At 39.7% G+C, this 19,417-nt stretch overlaps 1 protein-coding gene across 7 annotated transcripts in view; it reads left to right on the forward strand.

Annotated features, from left to right (window-relative positions):
- DYNC1I1 (dynein cytoplasmic 1 intermediate chain 1) overlaps positions 1-19,417 on the forward strand; it is a 340,222-nt gene that overhangs the window by 257,551 nt on the left and 63,254 nt on the right. For all 7 annotated transcript variants that reach the window (XM_059074839.2, XM_059074842.2, XM_067042542.1 and 4 more), the window contains 3 exons: positions 1,718-1,831; positions 4,540-4,673; positions 8,308-8,452. In XM_059074839.2, coding sequence (XP_058930822.1) covers positions 1,718-1,831; positions 4,540-4,673; positions 8,308-8,452 — 393 coding nt within the window. The remainder of the gene's footprint in view (positions 1-1,717; positions 1,832-4,539; positions 4,674-8,307; positions 8,453-19,417) is intronic.

The raw sequence follows: 19,417 nt of genomic DNA on the forward strand, positions 1-19,417 counted from the left end.
CCTGTATTTCTATATTCAGTTAGTCAGAATGTACGTAGATGGTTATGTTTCATTCTCAGAACTTCACTGGAAGGGGAACTCAGACAAAATATAGCATATTCAAAAGAGAGTGTCCAGGATGGGGAAGGTTTTGAAAACCAGGTCCTCAACGCATTTGAAGGAATTGGTGATGATTAGTCAGAGCAAGACAAGACTGGGGGGAGGAGGGGTAATATAAGAATAATCCATACGTATTATTTCACTTGATGTATATGATCTCAGAGGGCACTTCACTAAAAGTATTTCCTTGAGCTTTCTTCATCCCCATTGGTAGAAGGAGGAACTGCCCAAGAATTAGTGCTAAAACTGGCTAAGAAAGGTGTTTAAGCAGAGTTTGGACCACCTCTTGGGACAGGCAGATGAACAGCTATACTTATGATTATTACAGTTCCTTCTGACCAGGAGTTTATATGATAATAATAGTTTGGGAACCATCCTTTATATAATATCAACTTTGCAATATTAGAGATCGTTTCATTGTTGTTGTGGCTAGGTATTATGGACAGTAACTCATCAAGAGAAAGACTCAGACTGTCAGCTATTTGCACAGAGAAGCATCAGCTAAGTTGTGGTTTGGCCACTGATGGAGAAGCTGCCTGAAATCTAACTCAAATTACTGCTAGGTTGTGCTTGTGCTAACCTTCCATTTAGTATTTAATGTGCAGCTGCAAATGATTTTAGCCTACCATTTAGGCTTCTACAGAGTAGAATAACCTTCTTGCATTATGACAAAAGATGAGAGCATCTTGCTTATGATTCCTGGGATGTTTAAGTGACCTTTCTTAAGGCCCTGGCCAAATCTAAGCCTCCATACTACCCTAAACAATATTTTGAGAAATAAATCTATCATTATCCTAGGTTTTGCAGCAACATAAAGAAACCTAATTTAAGCTTACTAGGTTCCTTGTGCCAATAATTTCTACCATCAGTATATCTCCCTCCGGTCAAAGAGGCTGATGAATATTAACCACTTTTTATAAAGCATGTTAACAAATGTTTGGCACTGTGGCTATAATGCACTAAACTCCGGAGTTAGTAACACTCCTTCCAAAAGGCAATTGTTCTACCCTTTTTTTTTTTTTTTTTTTTTTGCGGTATGCGGGCCTCTCACTGTTGTGGCCTCTCCCGTGGCGGAGCACAGGCTCCGGACGCGCAGGCTCAGCAACCATGGCTCATGGGCCCAGCCGCTCCGCGGCATGTGGGATCCTCCCGGACTGGGGCACGAACCCATGCCCCCTGCATCGGCAGGCGGACTCTCAACCACTGTGCCACCAGGGAAGCCCTGTTCTACCCTTTTGAAGACTGTCTTTTTCCGTCACTCATGGTGAGCTTAGAAGCCAGACTATGCGGTGGAGCCTCATTCAAGTAATACACATTCACCTCCCTGGGCACCTTCTGTCCCATCAATCCTCATTTGCTCCCGTTTGCTTCAGCTCCACTGTACTGCATCTGACCAAGCAAGGTGAAGCTTTCTGAGTATTTCCACTACGATGTGTTGCTGCCAGAGCTTTTAAAAAGAAATCAAGTTCAAATCAAAAGTGGCAAATGACCTGAGGCTTGTATTATTGTGGGATTATGTCACTCCTTAATCCTTGTTTTAGAGTAATGTGTTTGACACTCAGATGTAAGCATTTCCTCTTGGATCAGGGTTTGATTCTCCATGTTTATGTTTCTGCAGCATCCCGTGTACTGTGTAAATGTTGTTGGGACCCAGAATGCTCATAACCTCATCACTGTCTCTACCGATGGTAAAATGTGTTCCTGGAGCCTGGACATGCTCTCCACTCCACAGGTGGGTTTGTTTTCTCCTACCCATAGGAGCATGTTGGTTAAAAGAGATACCTGCCTAATGGAACAGAGTTCCTAAAAGCCAAACCCTCACATCCTATAGGACCTAAAATCAATGTGTGCACTTGAAAAGAGTGGGGCCTGTTTTCAGCAGCCTCCTCTTGAAGCCAAAACCCATTTCCTTTACCGCAAATCATGTAATTATTGTAATACGTTAATCCTTAGGTCAGTTTCAAGTGAAAATGAAATAATCCATTTTAAAGCATAGTAATTATGGAAGTTGGCTGTGGTAGGAATGGTACTTACCCTACAGCATTGTTAAACAAATATAAACGGGGTTGGAGCTCAGCAGAGCGATCCCTGATGGGTCCTTGCCTTGGAGAAAAGGTATCCCAGCAAAACAGAAATCCAAGCTGTTGCTTGTATCTGTAGCCTAGACAACCGCCTTGTGTGTTTGAAGAATTTGTCCAACCATCTGTTTTCTCCTCTGGAATGTTTCTTAGGGTGGCTCCTGCCATTCCTTGCTCAACAAACAAGAAGTTGAAAATGAAAAAGTTCCAAGGTTTCCAAACTGCTCCTGATTATAGTAATGGGAGCTAAACAAAGGAGCAGAAGTGGAAGAGACCATTGGGGGAGGCATCTAAATGCAACTTCCAGAATATATGTATGTACACACACACAGAAGACAACACTTACATCCACAGATAAATACACACATATCCATACTCTTTCCACATTTCTTGGGGAAAAATGTACTTCACTGTCCTCCAGCTAAAAACAGAAGAATTTCCTGTTATAGCCTTTGACAATGTGAGGAAACATCAAGAAAATTGTAGGGCTTCCCTGGTGGCGCAGTGGTTGAGAATCCGCCTGCCGATGCAGGGGACACGGGTTTGTGCCCTGGTCCGGGAAGATCCCACATGCCGCGGAGCGGCTGGGCCCGTGAGCCATGGCCGCTGAGCCTGCACTTCCGGAGCCTGTGCTCCGCAACGGGAGAGGCCACAGCAGTGAGAGGCCCGCATACCGCAAAAAAAAAAAAAAAAAAAAAAAAAAAAAATTGTAAAAGATATCTAGGAGATACTTCTCAATTTTAACATTCCGATTCCCTTTCCTGGAATAACAATCCTGGAATGTCTCTGTCACAATTTTAGAAGACACTAGAAGTTTCAGGATACATAAGGAAATGTGGAAACTGAACAGCACCTCCCATAAGTTTCCGCAAAATACAGATGAAGAGAACACTAAGACTAAAGAAGTTCTTTTTATAATTTTAGTGTGGGGGGAGAGCTAATAAGTTCTTACAATTTAAGTTCCTCTATTTTTGCTGATCTTTAACATTTATACAAGTTGAGAGTTGTGTGTAGGTATTTTATAGCTTTGTCTTAAATTTCTCAGCAATATGTTGTTTTCTTTTAAAAGCAAACAGATATGAGTGAGCCCTCTAATTAGGAATTTTTAATTGCTCATTTTGCTGATTAAATGTGTGTTTGTTTAGGTTAAAGCCAGTCATATGGGGGCTACATGACCATTTTTATTAGTTTTGGCATGCCCGCAGACGCCTGTCTCTGTACAGAGATGGAGCATTTCATGGCATGGCTGTGGATGGCAGGCAGACATGGGAACAGACAACAGTTGCCCTATTCCCTCTCTGTCCCAAGTGGGTGACCAAGAGACTATACCTTCCCTCTGCTAATTTTAGCCATGGAGCAGACCACCGGATGGTCCAGTTTTCTGTATTACACTGTCACAGCATCCCCTCACTAAAGCACTCACTGTGTCTGGATCTCACAAACTGCAAGCGTGTCACATGACCACGTGGTCTGCACTTCCCAGACTGTTAGCATGTGCTTCCGATTTATGGACTTCTTAGCTGCGATGACTAGGTTTATTTGTTTGCATTAAAAAAGACTGAACTTCCAAACAGAATGACATGATCCCCTAGAATGTTTTTTTAAAGTTACTTTAGGTGCACAAAGCAGGCTATTTGATGTAAATAGCCAGAAATATTCAAGGATGTTAGTTATACTTAACTATTCTTCACTGTCGTTAAACTTAATTCAGCAGAACGTCTTTTAAAATACACTTGAATTCCCAATTTTGAAAATCATTTTATATAAAATAAAGACTCTCATTTACCATTTTAAAGACTTATTTAAACACTGTTTTTTGCAGGCTTAGAGCCTACACACCCAATGTCTGCCCTTCATGAAATCTAGTCCCTGTTGAAATCTGGTTTTTATGACCTGAGTGACAACTTTCTGGTTTTAGTCCATGGAGGACACACACTCCTGCTTTGACAAATGTGCTTAGTACATCTGATATTAATACAAGTGTATTCTCATGAACAATTGATTTTGAAAATGTTTGTAAATATAAGGGTATTGTGTGTTGTATTAAAGCCTGGGGCTGACAAGTGTAACCATTACAGTATTATCTTTAGTTTCTGCACCATTAGTTTCTAAATTCTCACCTGTCATCTCTGCCTGACTTCAGAAGCAGCAGCACACACTGATGAAATACAGCCGGCCTGAAACCAGAGTTACACAGAAGCATGAATGTCAGGGGCAGTAAAGCGTGGTTTCTGGCACAGCCGGGGTCTTTTGTAACGCTGTGTGAAAAGCAAACAGACGATTTAGTCAAATGATTTTTCCGTGCTATCTTTGGCATGGCAAGGAGTTGACAGGGGAATGTAACCACGCCATGTTTTGGTAGGAGAGCATGGAGCTGGTGTACAATAAGTCCAAGCCTGTGGCTGTTACCGGAATGGCTTTCCCAACAGGAGACGTCAATAACTTCGTGGTTGGCAGCGAGGAGGGTACAGTCTACACGGCCTGTCGTCATGGAAGGTGAGTCTCTGTTTTCTTACCGATGACGTGTTCTTCATTTCCAAAAGTCTGTTATCACTTTCTGGATTATAACCACCTTGCATTATGAGAAAGGCATTTCTGAAGAAATGCAAATCACAGCCTCATGTCTTCACTATTTTATAGCATCCTTCTGCTATAAGGATGCCATTTGTAAGGCTTTTGCCATTTGTAAGCCTTTGATGGTTCACATTGCCTGAAGGAAAAATGTCCAAGCTTCTTAGCATATCATAGAAGATTCTTGATTACCCTTGACTACCTGCCCCTTCCCAGCCTCAGCCTTCAGGCTCCAGCCACACACCCATCCCCCAACATGGCTGATCCCACCACACCTCTGAGTTTGTACATTCGGTTTCTCCCACTGGGTCTTAGGTATTTCTCCCTTCTTGGCCTGGTTAATTCCTCCTCACCCTTCAAGAGCCAGAACAAAGGTCTTTCCTCACTGAAGCCTCTCCTGACTCTCTTGGACAAAGAAAATCATTTCCCTCTTTATATTTCCATAGCATTTTCATTCCCTTTATTCATGCATTCTTTCAAGGAATATTTCCTAAGAACCTACCATGTTCCAGGCACCATCATGTTATAAGGATGCAGTAAGGAACAAAACAGACCTGGAGTTCATATTCTGGTTGAGGGTGAATGACAGTAAACTAATAAACAGGTATATATGTAGTTTAAGATGATAAGTACTATGGAGAAAATTAAAGTAGAATAAATGGGATAGGACTACAAGCTGTCAGATAGGTTTGTTGTTTTATATATTTTCATATCACTTCTACATTAGCATTCATCACATTTTATTTCAACTATTCAGTCATCTGCCATTTTTCTCTTACTAAACTATTTCCATTTCATCATTGGTTTCCTGCCTGGTGCCTGGCACATAGTTAGTGAGGAGTTAACAATTTATATGGGGAATACAGAATGACAGTAACCAAATAATATAGAGAAGTGCCTTAGGGCCCTTCCTCTCAATGAGAGGCTGAAATAGTATGAGATACATAAGGCAGAATGAAGATTCCAGGTGATAAGAATTCTGTCTTGATTGAGAGATTGGCAGATTCTCCTGGAAAAATCTCAGGAAAAAGTAGAATTCAATAATTTTGACTGGGTTATAAAATTACATGCAAGACTTAATGAATGGACTCACAACTTTTGAAAGGTTCACTGTGTCCACCTTGGTGTGTTATTTCTCTTTCACTTTAGTAGTTCTAATTCCATTGATTTTTCATCTCTTGCACTCATCACAGGCTATTTAGGTTGAATGAGGTACCAGAAATTGTTCCAAGTTCATACCCTGGTGTATTTGTGATTTGTAGAAATAACAGGCATCCGTGGCTCAGCTATATAATTTTTCCATTCACACAATACAGGCTGTGAAGTTCCTACTGTGCTCTCCACAGAAACAAGCAGTATTTTCCCTGCTCATATGAGTAAAAGATGACTAGGAAGATGTGCCTCATAATTCCATGCCCAATAGTCCTACTTCATAAGTATTGGCTAAAACCACACATCAGTTTTATGAAAGCATAGAAAGATCTGATAGAGTTGTTCATTCATGGAAACGTTCACTGCACAACTACTCTCAGCAAAGTGCATTGCTAGATGTTGCCAGGCATGCAGACATCATTTCAACCTGTTCCTACCTTCAAGAAACTGATGATGGTGGAAAAGGTAAGCACACAGACATCTGCAAGACAGGTAGAATATCAAAAGTGGCATGAGAGAGGCACAGAGAGCAACAGTGGGCCAAACAAACTCACAGGTTTATCTACATATTTTTTAGCATCGACAGGGCACAGGTTCAGTTGACTTAACCCAAGGCTTTAATTATCTGTGAGGGCTATAGAACATGTTCATTGATAACTTTCAGATTTAAAAAAATTTTCTCATGTGAATCACCATTTACATGGTGAATATTTTTGCTCTGTGGCCATTGTCCTTTTCGAGCACAATCAGAAGATGCACTGTGGTTCAAAAGACGGTACAAACCACAAATCATTTTACAATGAGCTTGATTTTGCTTTTTACATTGTTCCATCTCTCTGAAATATAAAATACAGATCTCACTAGAGTTGTAAAGTCATAGGCATTGGGCTTCATAGTGATCTGAAGTGGGTCATAGAGGGCTGTAGGGGAGAGGTGCGAAATTTCTGTTTCACCTAGCATGGAGAAGGTGCAAATCCACTTCCATAAATTAAATAAGTTCTTCGTTTTGCACCCTATAAACCCTTTCAGGATGCTGTTAAGAGCAAATGGAGTCTCACCAGGGGCCACTTCAAAGATCAGTTCCTCATGTTCTCTAGAACAAATGTAAATGATCACGTGTGGAACTGCTGTTAGCAGTTTCACCAGGCATAATTTTTGAGTGCCTGTTACATGGAACACATGCTGCAGCACTTGGCTCGTGATTTCAAATTTTGCTTAGCACACTGACATTTACTGGTGCTCCAGAAGCCCACATTCTTTAATAACTTAATACATTTTCACTCTTTGTGACATAATATATAGATTCCACAATCCCTCTGTATTTGTCATATTTATAACCTTGTGCGCATGAATTTTTAAAATATAGCATTTCGGTATATTTTCTAATTGGGTGTGATTGTGTGCAGACTCTTTTGGGATAATAGGGGCTGGGAACAATCCCAGCTTAGTTAAATAAACGACATATGTCTGCGGATAACTTTCAAACTGTGTATCGCCATTTCTCAAATGTGCTCCTGTTGGGGAAAAAGGCATAAGTTTGCCTCTTTCTTTGGTGTTTTGTTCAACAAATGTTTATTGAGCATTTACTACATGCTAAACAAGGCACCAGCCCTTATGGAATTTACATTTAGTGGATTTGTAAATTACTCTTCTGCTTTCAGTGAAAACATCATTTTCTCCATATGACATTTAAGTTATTTTGCCTATTATTTTGTGGTGACAAGGGTTTCCACAAAGTTTTACATTTTCAGGTATGTCAGCTTAGTTTAAAAACTTTTTCTCAAAAGGGTAAATGCATGTGTTCAAGGATATATGGAGTTTTATAGCCAGTAGGCTCCCCGAAAGGAGTTAAAATGGGAGTTGTGTCAAAGTCACCACAAGAGTAGAATCATCTTATTATAAATATGAAAGCTCTGAGATCTGAGTGTACAGTCGTCCCCTGGTATCCGAATCCATGGGGAATTGGTTCCAGAAGCCCCTGCAGGTGCCAAAACCCGAGGATGCTCAAGTGCCTTCTATAAAACGGCACAGTACAGTCAGACCTCCATATCGCGGGCTCCGCGTCTGCGGTTGTAGAGGACCGGCTGTATGTGTTTTGCATCAAAGCAGCTGCAACCACAGAGATGGGCTTTGAGACACTCCTGAAAAAGGATTAAATGATAAAAATTTGGTATTAAATTTTGAAGATTAAAAAGATGGTATCACCCCATATTGTTTTTTTAGTCACCAAGAGTAGTATAGCATTTATTTCTCTCAGGATAACTGTGAAAGTGGTTTCATCTCTGATGGTTTATGGCTGTGCTAAATTATGGAGAAGTAATCACACAGAAATAAGCCTGGTTTTTGTAAAGTAATCAGTGCTTTGCGAAGGTCACTGAAACTCTGCTCTTGTGTGGTCTTTGTGCAGCAAAGCAGGTATTGGGGAAGTCTTCGAAGGCCACCAAGGGCCAGTGACAGGAATTAACTGCCACATGGCAGTGGGCCCGATCGACTTTTCACACCTGTTTGTCACGTCGTCATTTGACTGGACCGTCAAACTGTGGACCACAAAGGTAAGAGAACCTTGATTTACATTCCCAGGTAATACATAGGGGAGGAAGACAATCTTGTCCCCTGGGAGGAGTTGTAGGGAACCTGAAGTCTCTTCCAGGAGACCTGGCATTAGGAATTTGTACAACCTTCTGGTGAACCCGACCTGCCTCAGAGCTAGTTAAGCCTCACTTTCTCAGTCCATTTTATTTATTTTAACATATATAAGTAATACTGGAGAACACTCTAATTGTAAAAATTCAAACAATGCAAATAATGATAAAACAAGTCCTCCTTCACCAATACTAAGCCTGCCCATGACATCGCCTTCATTGCCTTCCATCCCAGGTACCCTCTGCTATGAGTTTAGTGTTGAGTGTCCAGAGCATTGCAGTCCTTATTCACATACATCTGTACCTATGGAAATACAGGACTTGGAACTTGGGTTTCTTGGTTTTGTGGGGTTTTTTTAGTTTTTTATGATTTTTAAGCTAGTAAATGGCACCGTCTTATTTATGCGTTCACAAGTAATTCTGACCATGTTTGGGAGCAAGAAAAACTAGAAAAAGCCACCTAGAAGGAAGGTGCAGGAGTCCAGGGAAGAAATGACAGTGGCTTAGATCCGTAGTTTGGAATGGAGAGACGTAGATGGATTTGAGAATCATTTATGAGGTAAAAGCCACGGAAACTGGTGATTGATTTGATACAAGGAAGCTGAGAGAGGGAGTCAGCAGGAAAAAACCCAGGTTTAAGACTGGGGCAACTGGAGATCTGTGGTGCCATTCATTGTGGTGGAGAACACCCAAGGAGGCGCATGTTGGTGAGGAGTGATGTACAGGTCGTATTTAAGGTGGCTGGGAGGCACAATTCACAACCTTCACTACGTAGTTTGATAATTGGGACAGAAGCAGAGGGTGCTCTTTGGGCTGCTCATACGGACCTAGTTGCAATCAGAACAACGATTATTAAGTCCAAGGAGTGGACTTTAAAAGAAATGCTAAAACACAATGCAGAGAAAGAGAAAAATTTAGGAAATAAGCAGGAGAAATGGAAGTAGAAAAAAAAAAGATTAAAAAGTAACAACCCAAGAAATAGGAAAAAATTAGAATTGTTTGTGTATAGGACTTCCTGGGTATTAATGGAGAGGACTGTGTCAAGATGACAGAATTGGCTCTTAACTGTATGAAAAACAACCACACTTAGAAATTCAAACTCAAACCAAGCTGAGAAACCTCAACTATGAGATTGACACAAATCCGAAAGATAACATACTCTGCGAGGAGACCGAAAGAAAACAACCATTCTAATACATTGTCATTGGAAATGCAAATGGTACAATGCTAATGGAGGGGAATTTGGCAATATCTAAAAATAGTGAATGCATATTTATTTGCTCATTGACAGAGCAATTCCTGCTTCTAGGATTCTATGCCAAAGATGTACTAGCAGTAAATAAGAAAAGGACTTATGCAGAGGGATATTTGTTCAAAGACTACCTTGAATAGAAAACACTGGAAAAAACCCAAAAGTCCATCAATAGGACACTGGACACATCAAAAGTATGATACATCCACATGAAGGAGTACTATTCAGATGTAGAAAAGAAATGAAGATGTCCATATGCTTATTATGAAGTGATCTCTAGAATATAGAGATCACTATATTTTTAAATGAGAAACATAAATAGTATGTCACCATTTAATATTTACTTATACATATTTTACATTTAATTTTTATTTTATAGTTGATTTACAATGTTTTATTAGTTTCAGGTATACAGCAAAGTGATTCAGTTCATTTTCAGATTCTTTTCCCGTATGGGTTATTAAAGAATATTGAGCTGAGCTATACAGTAGGTCCTTGTTGATTATTTTATATAAAGTAGTGTGTACACGTTAATCCCAATCTCCTGATTTATCCCTCCCCTGACCTTTCCCCTTTGGTAACCATAAATTTGTTTTTGAACTCTGTGAGTCTGTTTCTGTTTTGTAAATAAGTTCATCTGTATCATTTTTTTACATTCCACATATAAGTGATATCATATGATATTTATATTTCTCTGACTTCACTTAGTATAATAATCTCTAGTCCACCCATGTTGCTGCAAACAGCATTATTTCATTCTTTCTTGTGGCTAATATTCCATTGTATATATGTACCACGTCTTCTTTATCCATTCCTGTGTTGATGGACATTTAGACTGCCTCCGTGTCTTCGCTGCTGTAAATAGTGCTGCAGTGAACATTGGGGTGCATGTTTCTATTCGAATTATGGTTCTCTCCAGATATATGCCCATGAGTGGGACTGCTAGATCATATGGTAGTTCTAGATTTTGTTTTTTAAGGAGCCTCCATACTGTACTCCATAATGGTTGTACCAATTTATATTCCCACCAACAGGGTAGGAGGGTTCCCTTTTCTCCACATCCTCTCCAGCATTTATTGTTTGTAGACTTTGATGATGGCCATTCTGACCGGTGTGAGGTGATACCTCATTGTAGTTTTGATTTGCATTTCTCTGATAATTAGCAAAGTTGAGCATCTTTTCATGTTCTTTTTGGGCATCTGTCTTCTTTGGAGAAATGTCTATTTTGACCTTCTGCCCACTTCTTGATTGTGTTGATTGGTTTATTTTTGATATTGAGCTGCATGAGCTATTTGTATATTTTGGAGATTAATCCCTTGTTGGTCACTTCGTTTGCAAATATTTTCTCCCATTCTGTGGGTTGTCTTTTTGTTTTGTTTATGATTTCCTTTGCTATGCAAAAGCTTTTAAGTTTCATTAGGTCCCATTTGTTTATTTTTGTTTTTATTTTCATTACTCTAGGAGGTAGATCCAGAAAGATATTGCTGAGATTTGTGTCAAAGAGTGTTCTGCCTGTGTTTTCCTCCAAGAGTTTTATAGTATCCAGTCTTACATTTAGGTCTTTAATCCATTTTGAGTTTATTTTTGTGTACAGTATTAAGGAGTGTTCTAATTTCATTCTTTTGCACATAGCTGTCCAGTTTTCCCAGCACCACGTATTGAAGAGACTGTCTTTTCTCCATTGTATATTCTTGCCTCCTTTGTTGTAGATTAATTGACCATAGGTGCATGGGTTTATTTCTGGGCTTTCTATCCTGTTCCACCTATCTGTATATCTATTTTTGTGCCAGTACCATACTGTTTGATGGCTGTAGCTTTGTAGTATAATCTGAAGTCAGGGAGCCTGATTCCTCCAGCTCCGTTTTTCTTTCTCAGGATGGCTTTGCCTATTCAGGGTCTTATGGGTTTCTGTACAAATTTTAAAAGTTTTGTTCTAGTCCTATGAAAAATGCCATTGGTAATTTAATAGGGATTGCATTGAATCTATAGATTGCCTTGGATAGTATAGTCATTTTGACAATATTGAGTCTTCCCATCCAAGAACTTGGTATAACTTTCCATCTGTTTGTATTGTCTTCAATTTCTTTCATCAGCATCTTATAGTTTTCAAAGTACAGGTCTTTTGCCTCCTTAGGTAGGTTTATTCCTAGGTATTTTATTCTTTTTGATGCAGTGGTAAATGTGATTGTTTCCTTAATTTCTCTTTCTGATCTTTTGTTGTTAGTGTATAGAAATGCAAGAGATTTCCGTGTATTAATTTTGTATCCTGCAACTTTACCAAGTTTGTTTATGAGCTCTAGTAGTTCTCTGGTAGCATCTTTAGGATTTTCTGCATATAGTATCATGTCATCTGCAAACGGTGACAGTTTTACTTCTTTTCAAATTTGGATTCCTTTTATTACTTTTTTTTCTCTGATTGCTGTGATTAGAGGACTTCCAAAGCTATGTTGAGTAAAAGTGGTAAGAGTGAACATTCTTGTCTTGTTCCTGATCTTAGAGGAAATGCTTTCAGCTTTTCACCATTGAGTATGATGTTACCTGAGGGTTGTCATATATGGCTTTATTATGTTGAGGTAGGTTCACTCTATGCCCACTTTCTGGAGACTTTTTATCATAAATGGGTGCCGAATTTTGTCAAAACCATTTTCTGCTTCTATTGAGACGATCATATGGTTTTTATTCTTCAGATTGTTAATGTAGTGCATCACACTGATTGATTTGCAGATATTGAAAAATCCTTGCACCCCTGGGATAAATCCCACTTGATTATGGTGTACGATCCTTTTAATGTATTGTTGGATTCGGCTTGCTAGTAATATTTTGTTGAGGATTTTTGCATCTATGTTCATTAGTGATATTGGCCTATAAGTCTCTTTTTTTGTGATATCTTTGTCTGGTTTTGGTATCAGGGTGATACCTCATAGAATGAGTTTGGGAGTGTTCCTTCCCCTGCAATTTTTTGGAATAGTTTCAGAAGTATAAGTGTTAACTCTTCTCTAAATGTTTGATAGAATTTGCCTGTGAAGCCATCTGGTCCTGGATTTTGGTTGTTGGGAGTTTTTTAATCACAGTTTCAATTTCAGTGCTTGTGATTGGTCTATTCATATTTTCTATTCCTGGTTCAGTTTGGGAGATTGTACCTTTCTAAGAATTTTCCCATTTCTTCTAGGTTGTACATTTTATTGGCATATAGTTGCTTGTAGTAGTCTTTTATGATCTTTTGTATTTCTGTGATGTCAGCTATAACTTCTCCTTTTTCATTTCTAATGTTATTGATTTGAGCCCTCTTTTTTTCTTGATGATTCTGGCTAAAAGTTTGTCAATTTTGTTTATCTTTTCAAAGAGCCAGCTTTTTTTTGCAGTACGCAGGCCTCTCATTGTTGTGGCTTCTCCCGTTGTGGAGCACAGGCTCTGGACGCACAGGCTTAGCAGCCATGGCTCACGGGCCTAGCCGCTCTGCGGCATGTGGGATCTTCCCAGACTGAGGCACGAACCCATGTCCCCTGCATCGGCAGGCAGACTCTCAACCACTGCACCACCAGGGAAGCCCAAAGAACCAGCTTTTAGTTTCACTGATCTTTTCTGTTGTTTTCTTTGTCTCTATTTAATTTATTTCTGCTCTGATGTTTATGATTTCTTTCCTTCTGCTAACTTTGGGTTTTGCTTATTCTTCTTTTTCTAGTTGCTTTAGGTGTAAGGTTAGGTTGTTTATTTGGGATTTTTCTTGTTTCCTGAGGTAAAATTGTATTGCTATAAACGTCCCTTTTGAGAACTGCTTTTGCCACATCCCATAAGTTTTGGATTGTTGTGTTTTCATTGTCATTTGTCTCTAGGTATTTCTAAAAAATTTTCTCTTTGATTTCTTCAGTGATCCATTGGTTGTTTAGTAGCATATTGTTTAGCCTCCACGTGTTTGTGGTTTTTACAGTTTTTTTTCTTGTAGTTGATTTCTAATCTCATAGCATTGCAGTCAGAAAAGATGCTTGGTATGATTTCAGTTTTCTTAAATTTATCAAGGCTTGCTTTATGGCCCAGCATTTGATCTACCCTAGAGAATATTCCACTTGCACTTGGAAGAATGTGTATTCTGCTGCTTTTGGATGGAATGCTCTATAAATATCAAGTCCATCTGGTCTAATGTGGCATTTAAGGCCTGTGTTTCCTTATTGATTTTGTGTCTGGATGATCTGTCCATTGATGTAAGTGGGGAGTTAAAGTCCCTCAGTATTATTGTCTTACTCTTGATTTTCCCTTTTATGGCTGTTAGCATTTGGCTTATATATTGAGGTGGTCTTATGTTGGGTGCATATGTATTTACAATTTACAATTGTTATATCTTCTTCTTGGATTGATCACTTGATCATTATGTAGTATCCTTCTTTGTCTCTTGTAACAGTCTTTATTTTAAGGTCTATTTTGTCTCATGAGTATTGCTACTCTAGCTGTCTTTTGATTTTCATTTGCATGGAATACCTTTTTCTGTCCCCTCACTTTCACTCTCTCTGTGTCCCTAGATCTGAAGTGGGTCTCTTATAGACAGCATATATATGGGTCTTGTTTTTGTATACATCCAGCCAGTCTATGTATTTTGGTTGGAGCACTTATTTGTTTATGTTTAAGGTAACTATCGATGTGTATGTTCTTATTGCCATTTTGTTAATTGTTTTGGATTTGTTTTTGTAGGTTTTTTTTCTTCCCTTCCTCATTTGTTCTCTTTTGTGATTTGATGACTATTGTTGTGTTTGGATTGCTTTTTCTTTTTTCGTGTGTATCTATTGTAGATTTTTGGTTTGTGGTTACCATGAGGTTTTGATATAGCAGTCTGTTTATATACAAGGTTGTTTTAAGTAGCTGGTCTCTTCATTTCAAATGCATTTCCAATATCCCACATTTGTTTTTTCTTCTCATGATTGCTGGTTTTGATATCATATTTGTGTGTGGATGATTTCCTGCTTTTACTGTATATTTGCCCTTACCAGTGAGCTTTCCTGTTCATAATTTTCTTGTTTCTAGTTATGGCCTTTTCTTTTCTGCCTAGAGTTCTTTTAGCATTTGTTGCAAAGCTGGTCTGGTTGTGTTGAATTCTGTTAACTTTTGCTTGTCTGTAAAGCTGTTGATTTCTCTGTTAAATCTGAGTGAGAACTTTGATGGGTAGAGTATTTTTGCTTGTAGGTTTTTCCCTTTCATCACTTTATTTTTTTTTAATTTATTTAATTTATTTTTGGCTGCATTGGGTCATCGTTGCTGCATGCAGGCTTTCTCTAGTTGCAGCGAGTGGGTGCTACCCTTCATTGAGGTGAGCAGGCTTCTCATTGCAGTGGCTTCTCCTGTTGCAGAGCATGGGCTCTAGGCAAGCAGGCTTCAGTAGTTGTGGCATGCAGGCTCAGTAGTTGTGGCACATGGGCTTAGTTGCTCCATGGCATGTGGGATCTTCCTGGACGAGGGCTCAAACCCATGTCCTCCGCATTAGCAGGCGAATTCTTAACCACTGCACCACCAGGGAAGTTCCCTTTCATCAATTTAAATATATTGTGCCACTCCCTTCTGGCCTGCAGAGTTTCTGCTGAGAAATCAACTAATAACATTATGGGAGTTCCCTTGTATGTTATTTGTTGCTTTTCCCTCATTGCTTTTAATATTTTTTGTCTTTAATTTTTGTCAGTTTGATTACTGTTTGTCTCAGTGTGTTCCTCCTTGCGTTTATCATGTCTGGGACTCTGCACTTTTTGGACTTGGGTGACTGTTTCCTTTTCCATGTTAGGGAAGTTTTCAGCTATTATCTCTTCAAATATTTTCTCAGGTCTTTTCTCTCCTCTCCTTTTGGGCCCCCTATAATGCAAATATTGGTGCATTTCATGTTGCCCCAGAGGTCTCTTAGACTGTCCTCATTTCTTTCAAGTCTTTTTTCTTTATTCTGTTTTGCAGCAGTGATTCCCACAAATCTGTCTTCCAGCTCACTTATTTGTTCTTCTGCCTCATTTATTCTGCTATTGATTCCTTCTAGTGTATTTTTCATTTTGGTTATTGTATCTCTGTTCTTTAAAGCTTTCAGCTCTTTATTAAACATTTCTTGTATCCTCTCGGTCTGTGCCTCCATTCTTTTTCCAAGATCTTGGATCATCTTTACTATCATTACTCTGAATTCTTTTTCAGGTAGTTGCCTATCTCCACTTCATTTAGTTGTTCTTTATCTTGTTCTTTCATCTGGAACATATTTCTCTGCTGTCTCATTGTGCCTAACTTTTTGTGTTTGTGGTCTCTGTTCCTCAGGCTGCAGGGTTTTAGTTCTTTGTGCTTCTGGTGTCTGCCCTCTGGTGGGTGAGATTGGTCCAGGGGCTTGTGCAGGCTTCCTGGTGGGGAGGCCGTGTGCCTACTCACTGGTAGGTGGAGCTGGGTCTTGTCACTCTGGTGACAGGGGCAGGGCCATGTCAAGGGGTGTGCTTATAGGTGGCTTTTGGCTCAGGACAACTTTAGGCAGCCTGTGTGCTGATGGATGGAGCTGTGTACTCACCCTGTTGGTTGTTTGGCCTGAGGCATCCCTGCACTGGAGCCTGCAGGCTGCTGGGTGGGGCCAGGTCTCGGTGCCAAAATGGTGACCTCCGGGAGAGCTCACGCAGATGAATATTTCCTTGGGCCTATGCCACCAGTGTCATTGCCCCCCCAGTGAGCCACAGCTGACCCCCCACCTCCCTAGTAGGCCCTCTAAGACCCATAGGTAGGTCTGGCCCAGGCTCCTATGAAGACACTACTTTGTCCTGGGTCCCAGTGCACATGAAACCTTGTGTGTGCCCTCCACGAGTGGAGTGTCTGTTTCCCCCAGTCCTGTGGAGCTCCTGCACTCAAGCCCTGCTGGCCTTCAAAGCCAAATGCTCTGGGGGCTTCTCCTCCCGATGCCAGACCCCCAGGCTGGGGAGCCTGACGTGGGGTTCAGAACTCTCACTCGTGTGGGAGAACCTCTGCCATATAATTGTTTTCCAGTTTGTGGATTGCCTACCTGGCAGGTATGGGATTTGATTATACTGTGAAAGCACCCCTCCTAGTATTTCACTGTGGCTTCTTCTTTGGCTTTATGTGTAGAATATCTTTTTCGGTAGGTTCAAGTCTTTTTTGTTGATGGCTGTTCAGCAGTCAACAGTGATTTTGGTGTTTTCGTGAGAGGAGTTGAGCCTCAAGTCCTTCTACTCTGCCATCTTGTCTCCTCCCCTAAATTAAATATCTACTTATACATTTTTAAAAGTTGGAAAGATGAACCACACACACACACACACACACAAATTATTACTTAGAGAGAGACTGGAGGCTGAAAAGAAAAGCCATACTTCTTTGAAATATACCTTGGCAGTTTGGTTTGGGAACTATGTAAATATTTTACATAGTTATAAAACAAAATAGAATAAGTTTTACAATTGGTTCTTTTTCATTGAAGTAACATGAAATCAGCTTTAGTGTGGCTCATATTGGATGCAGAACCTTACAGTGTGGGACAATTCTAAATGACTTCAAAACCCTGCATTTTTGACTATACATTCCAAAAGAGATATAGTTTAAGGATAGAAAGGACTCCCCTCAAAAATGTTTAACTACTTCTAGTACTCATATTGCTGATGGTCATATTGTTACTGTCTCTTGTGCTGTTGCATTTGTATCTTCATATTGATGTTTCTGAGAATTGATGTCATTGAGAATTCATATTAACAGCAGGGTTGAAAGGAGATGCAAATACACAAAGTTAGGTAAAAACTCTGTCATAATCCTAAATTTGAGTTGGACCTATCAGTAAGAACTCATGGTGTGTGTTACCTCTAAATCCAAAAGAATACATATTCACAGCTCTTTCTACCAAAAAGGTTTAGAAACAAATGACCAATCCAATAGCAATGACTCTTCTGTGGTCCAGATTGTGCTTTCTAAATACAGCTCCACTAAAAGAAGCCAGAGATCCTTGAAGAAATTACTGATTCTAGATCTGGAGCAGGAAATGTAGAAAATGAGCTTGGAATATTTCATCATAATAGAAAGCAAGGAAGCTACCAAATGCTATGAATATCTTGTCAAAGATTTTGGAAGCCAAGCTGAATAAGCTTTTACTGTCTATAAGTAATAGACTGAGTTCATAATGATACTGAAAAAAGAAAAGAAAAATCCTCATTGGTCATCTTTGGAGAATATTAGGGAGACCAACTGATTATTTTAAAAACTAATAACTAGGGACTTCCCTGGTGGCTCCGTGGTTGAAAATCGCCTGCAAATGCAGGGGACACGGGTTCAAGCCCTTGTCCGGGAAGATCCCACATGCCACAGAGCAACTAAGCCCATGAACCACAACTGCTGAGGCTGCGCTCTAGAGCCCATGAGCCACAACTACTGAACCCGCGTGCCTAGAGCCCGAGCTCTGCAACAAGAGAAGCCACTGCAATGAGAAGCCCATGCACCACAACGAAGAGTAGCCCCTGCTCACTGCAACTAGAGAAAGCCTGCACGCAGGAACAAAGACCCAACAACTAAGACCCAATGCAGCCAAAAATAAATAAATAATTTATTTAAAAAAACAAAACGCTAACTAAAGGAAAGAATCAGTCATTTATTCTGAAAGAGTCAAAGATTTGTTCTGTCTTTTCTGTGATTTGTATTGCAGGGTTACTAAATAGTTGATGGGAGCAGTTTTTCTTTATAGACATATTCCAGCTATTACGGGAAGAAGAAATGATAGGATTTGAATATTATCATTTTGCAATCACTAATGATCTAAGCAGTGGTCATTGCTGATGATAACGTCTTAAAAATAGAAACCACCTTCATAATTATGGAAGTATACAATACCACCTTTTTTTTTTTTTTTTTTTTTTTATGGTATGCAGGCCTCTCACTGTTGTGGCCTCTCCCATTGCGGAGCATAGGGTCCAGACGCACAGGCTCAGTGGCCATGGCTCACGGGCCCAGCCACTCCGTGGCATGTGGGATCTTCCCGGATCAGGGCACGAACCCGTGTCCCCTGCATTGGCAGGCGGATTCTCAACCACTGCGCCACCAGGGAAGCCCCTACAATACCACCTTTGAAGTAGGCTTGTCCCCCAGATCAAATCTGAATCTTATCAATCTACCAGATCTCTGAGTTTAGAGGCAATAGGAGATACAGATGCGAAATGTTAAATAATACCACAGGGATGCAGTCAGCCAAATCCAGACTGGGGAAATCTGTAAGGCAACTGATCTCATTTCAGCAACAAAACCAAAAAAATTTTTTTCAAGGAAAAAGAAAGAAATAGAGGTGGAAGCTATATGCCAAAACAAAATAGAGCAAAACAAAATGAGACATTTCAACCAGTCTCAAAATATGGATCCTGTATATATCTTGATTCAAGCAAACAGCCCATTGAAAAATTAGAAGGCTTTTAGGGAAATGTGAATTTTGACTGAATATTTGTTGATAAATATGAATTATTATTTTAGGTGTCATAATGATATTGTGATCATTTTAAGTGATTTGACCTTTAAGGAGGTACACAGAAATACTTACAGAAGAAGTTATATGACATCAGGGATTTGCTTCACAATAATCTTTTGGGAAGGGGAGAGCTTGTGGTTATAGATGAATAGGATGAGCCATGTATTGATAAATATTG

The sequence above is a fragment of the Kogia breviceps genome, chromosome 9 (genome assembly GCF_026419965.1).
Source record: "Kogia breviceps isolate mKogBre1 chromosome 9, mKogBre1 haplotype 1, whole genome shotgun sequence".
Classification (NCBI taxonomy): Eukaryota; Metazoa; Chordata; class Mammalia; order Artiodactyla; family Physeteridae; genus Kogia; species Kogia breviceps.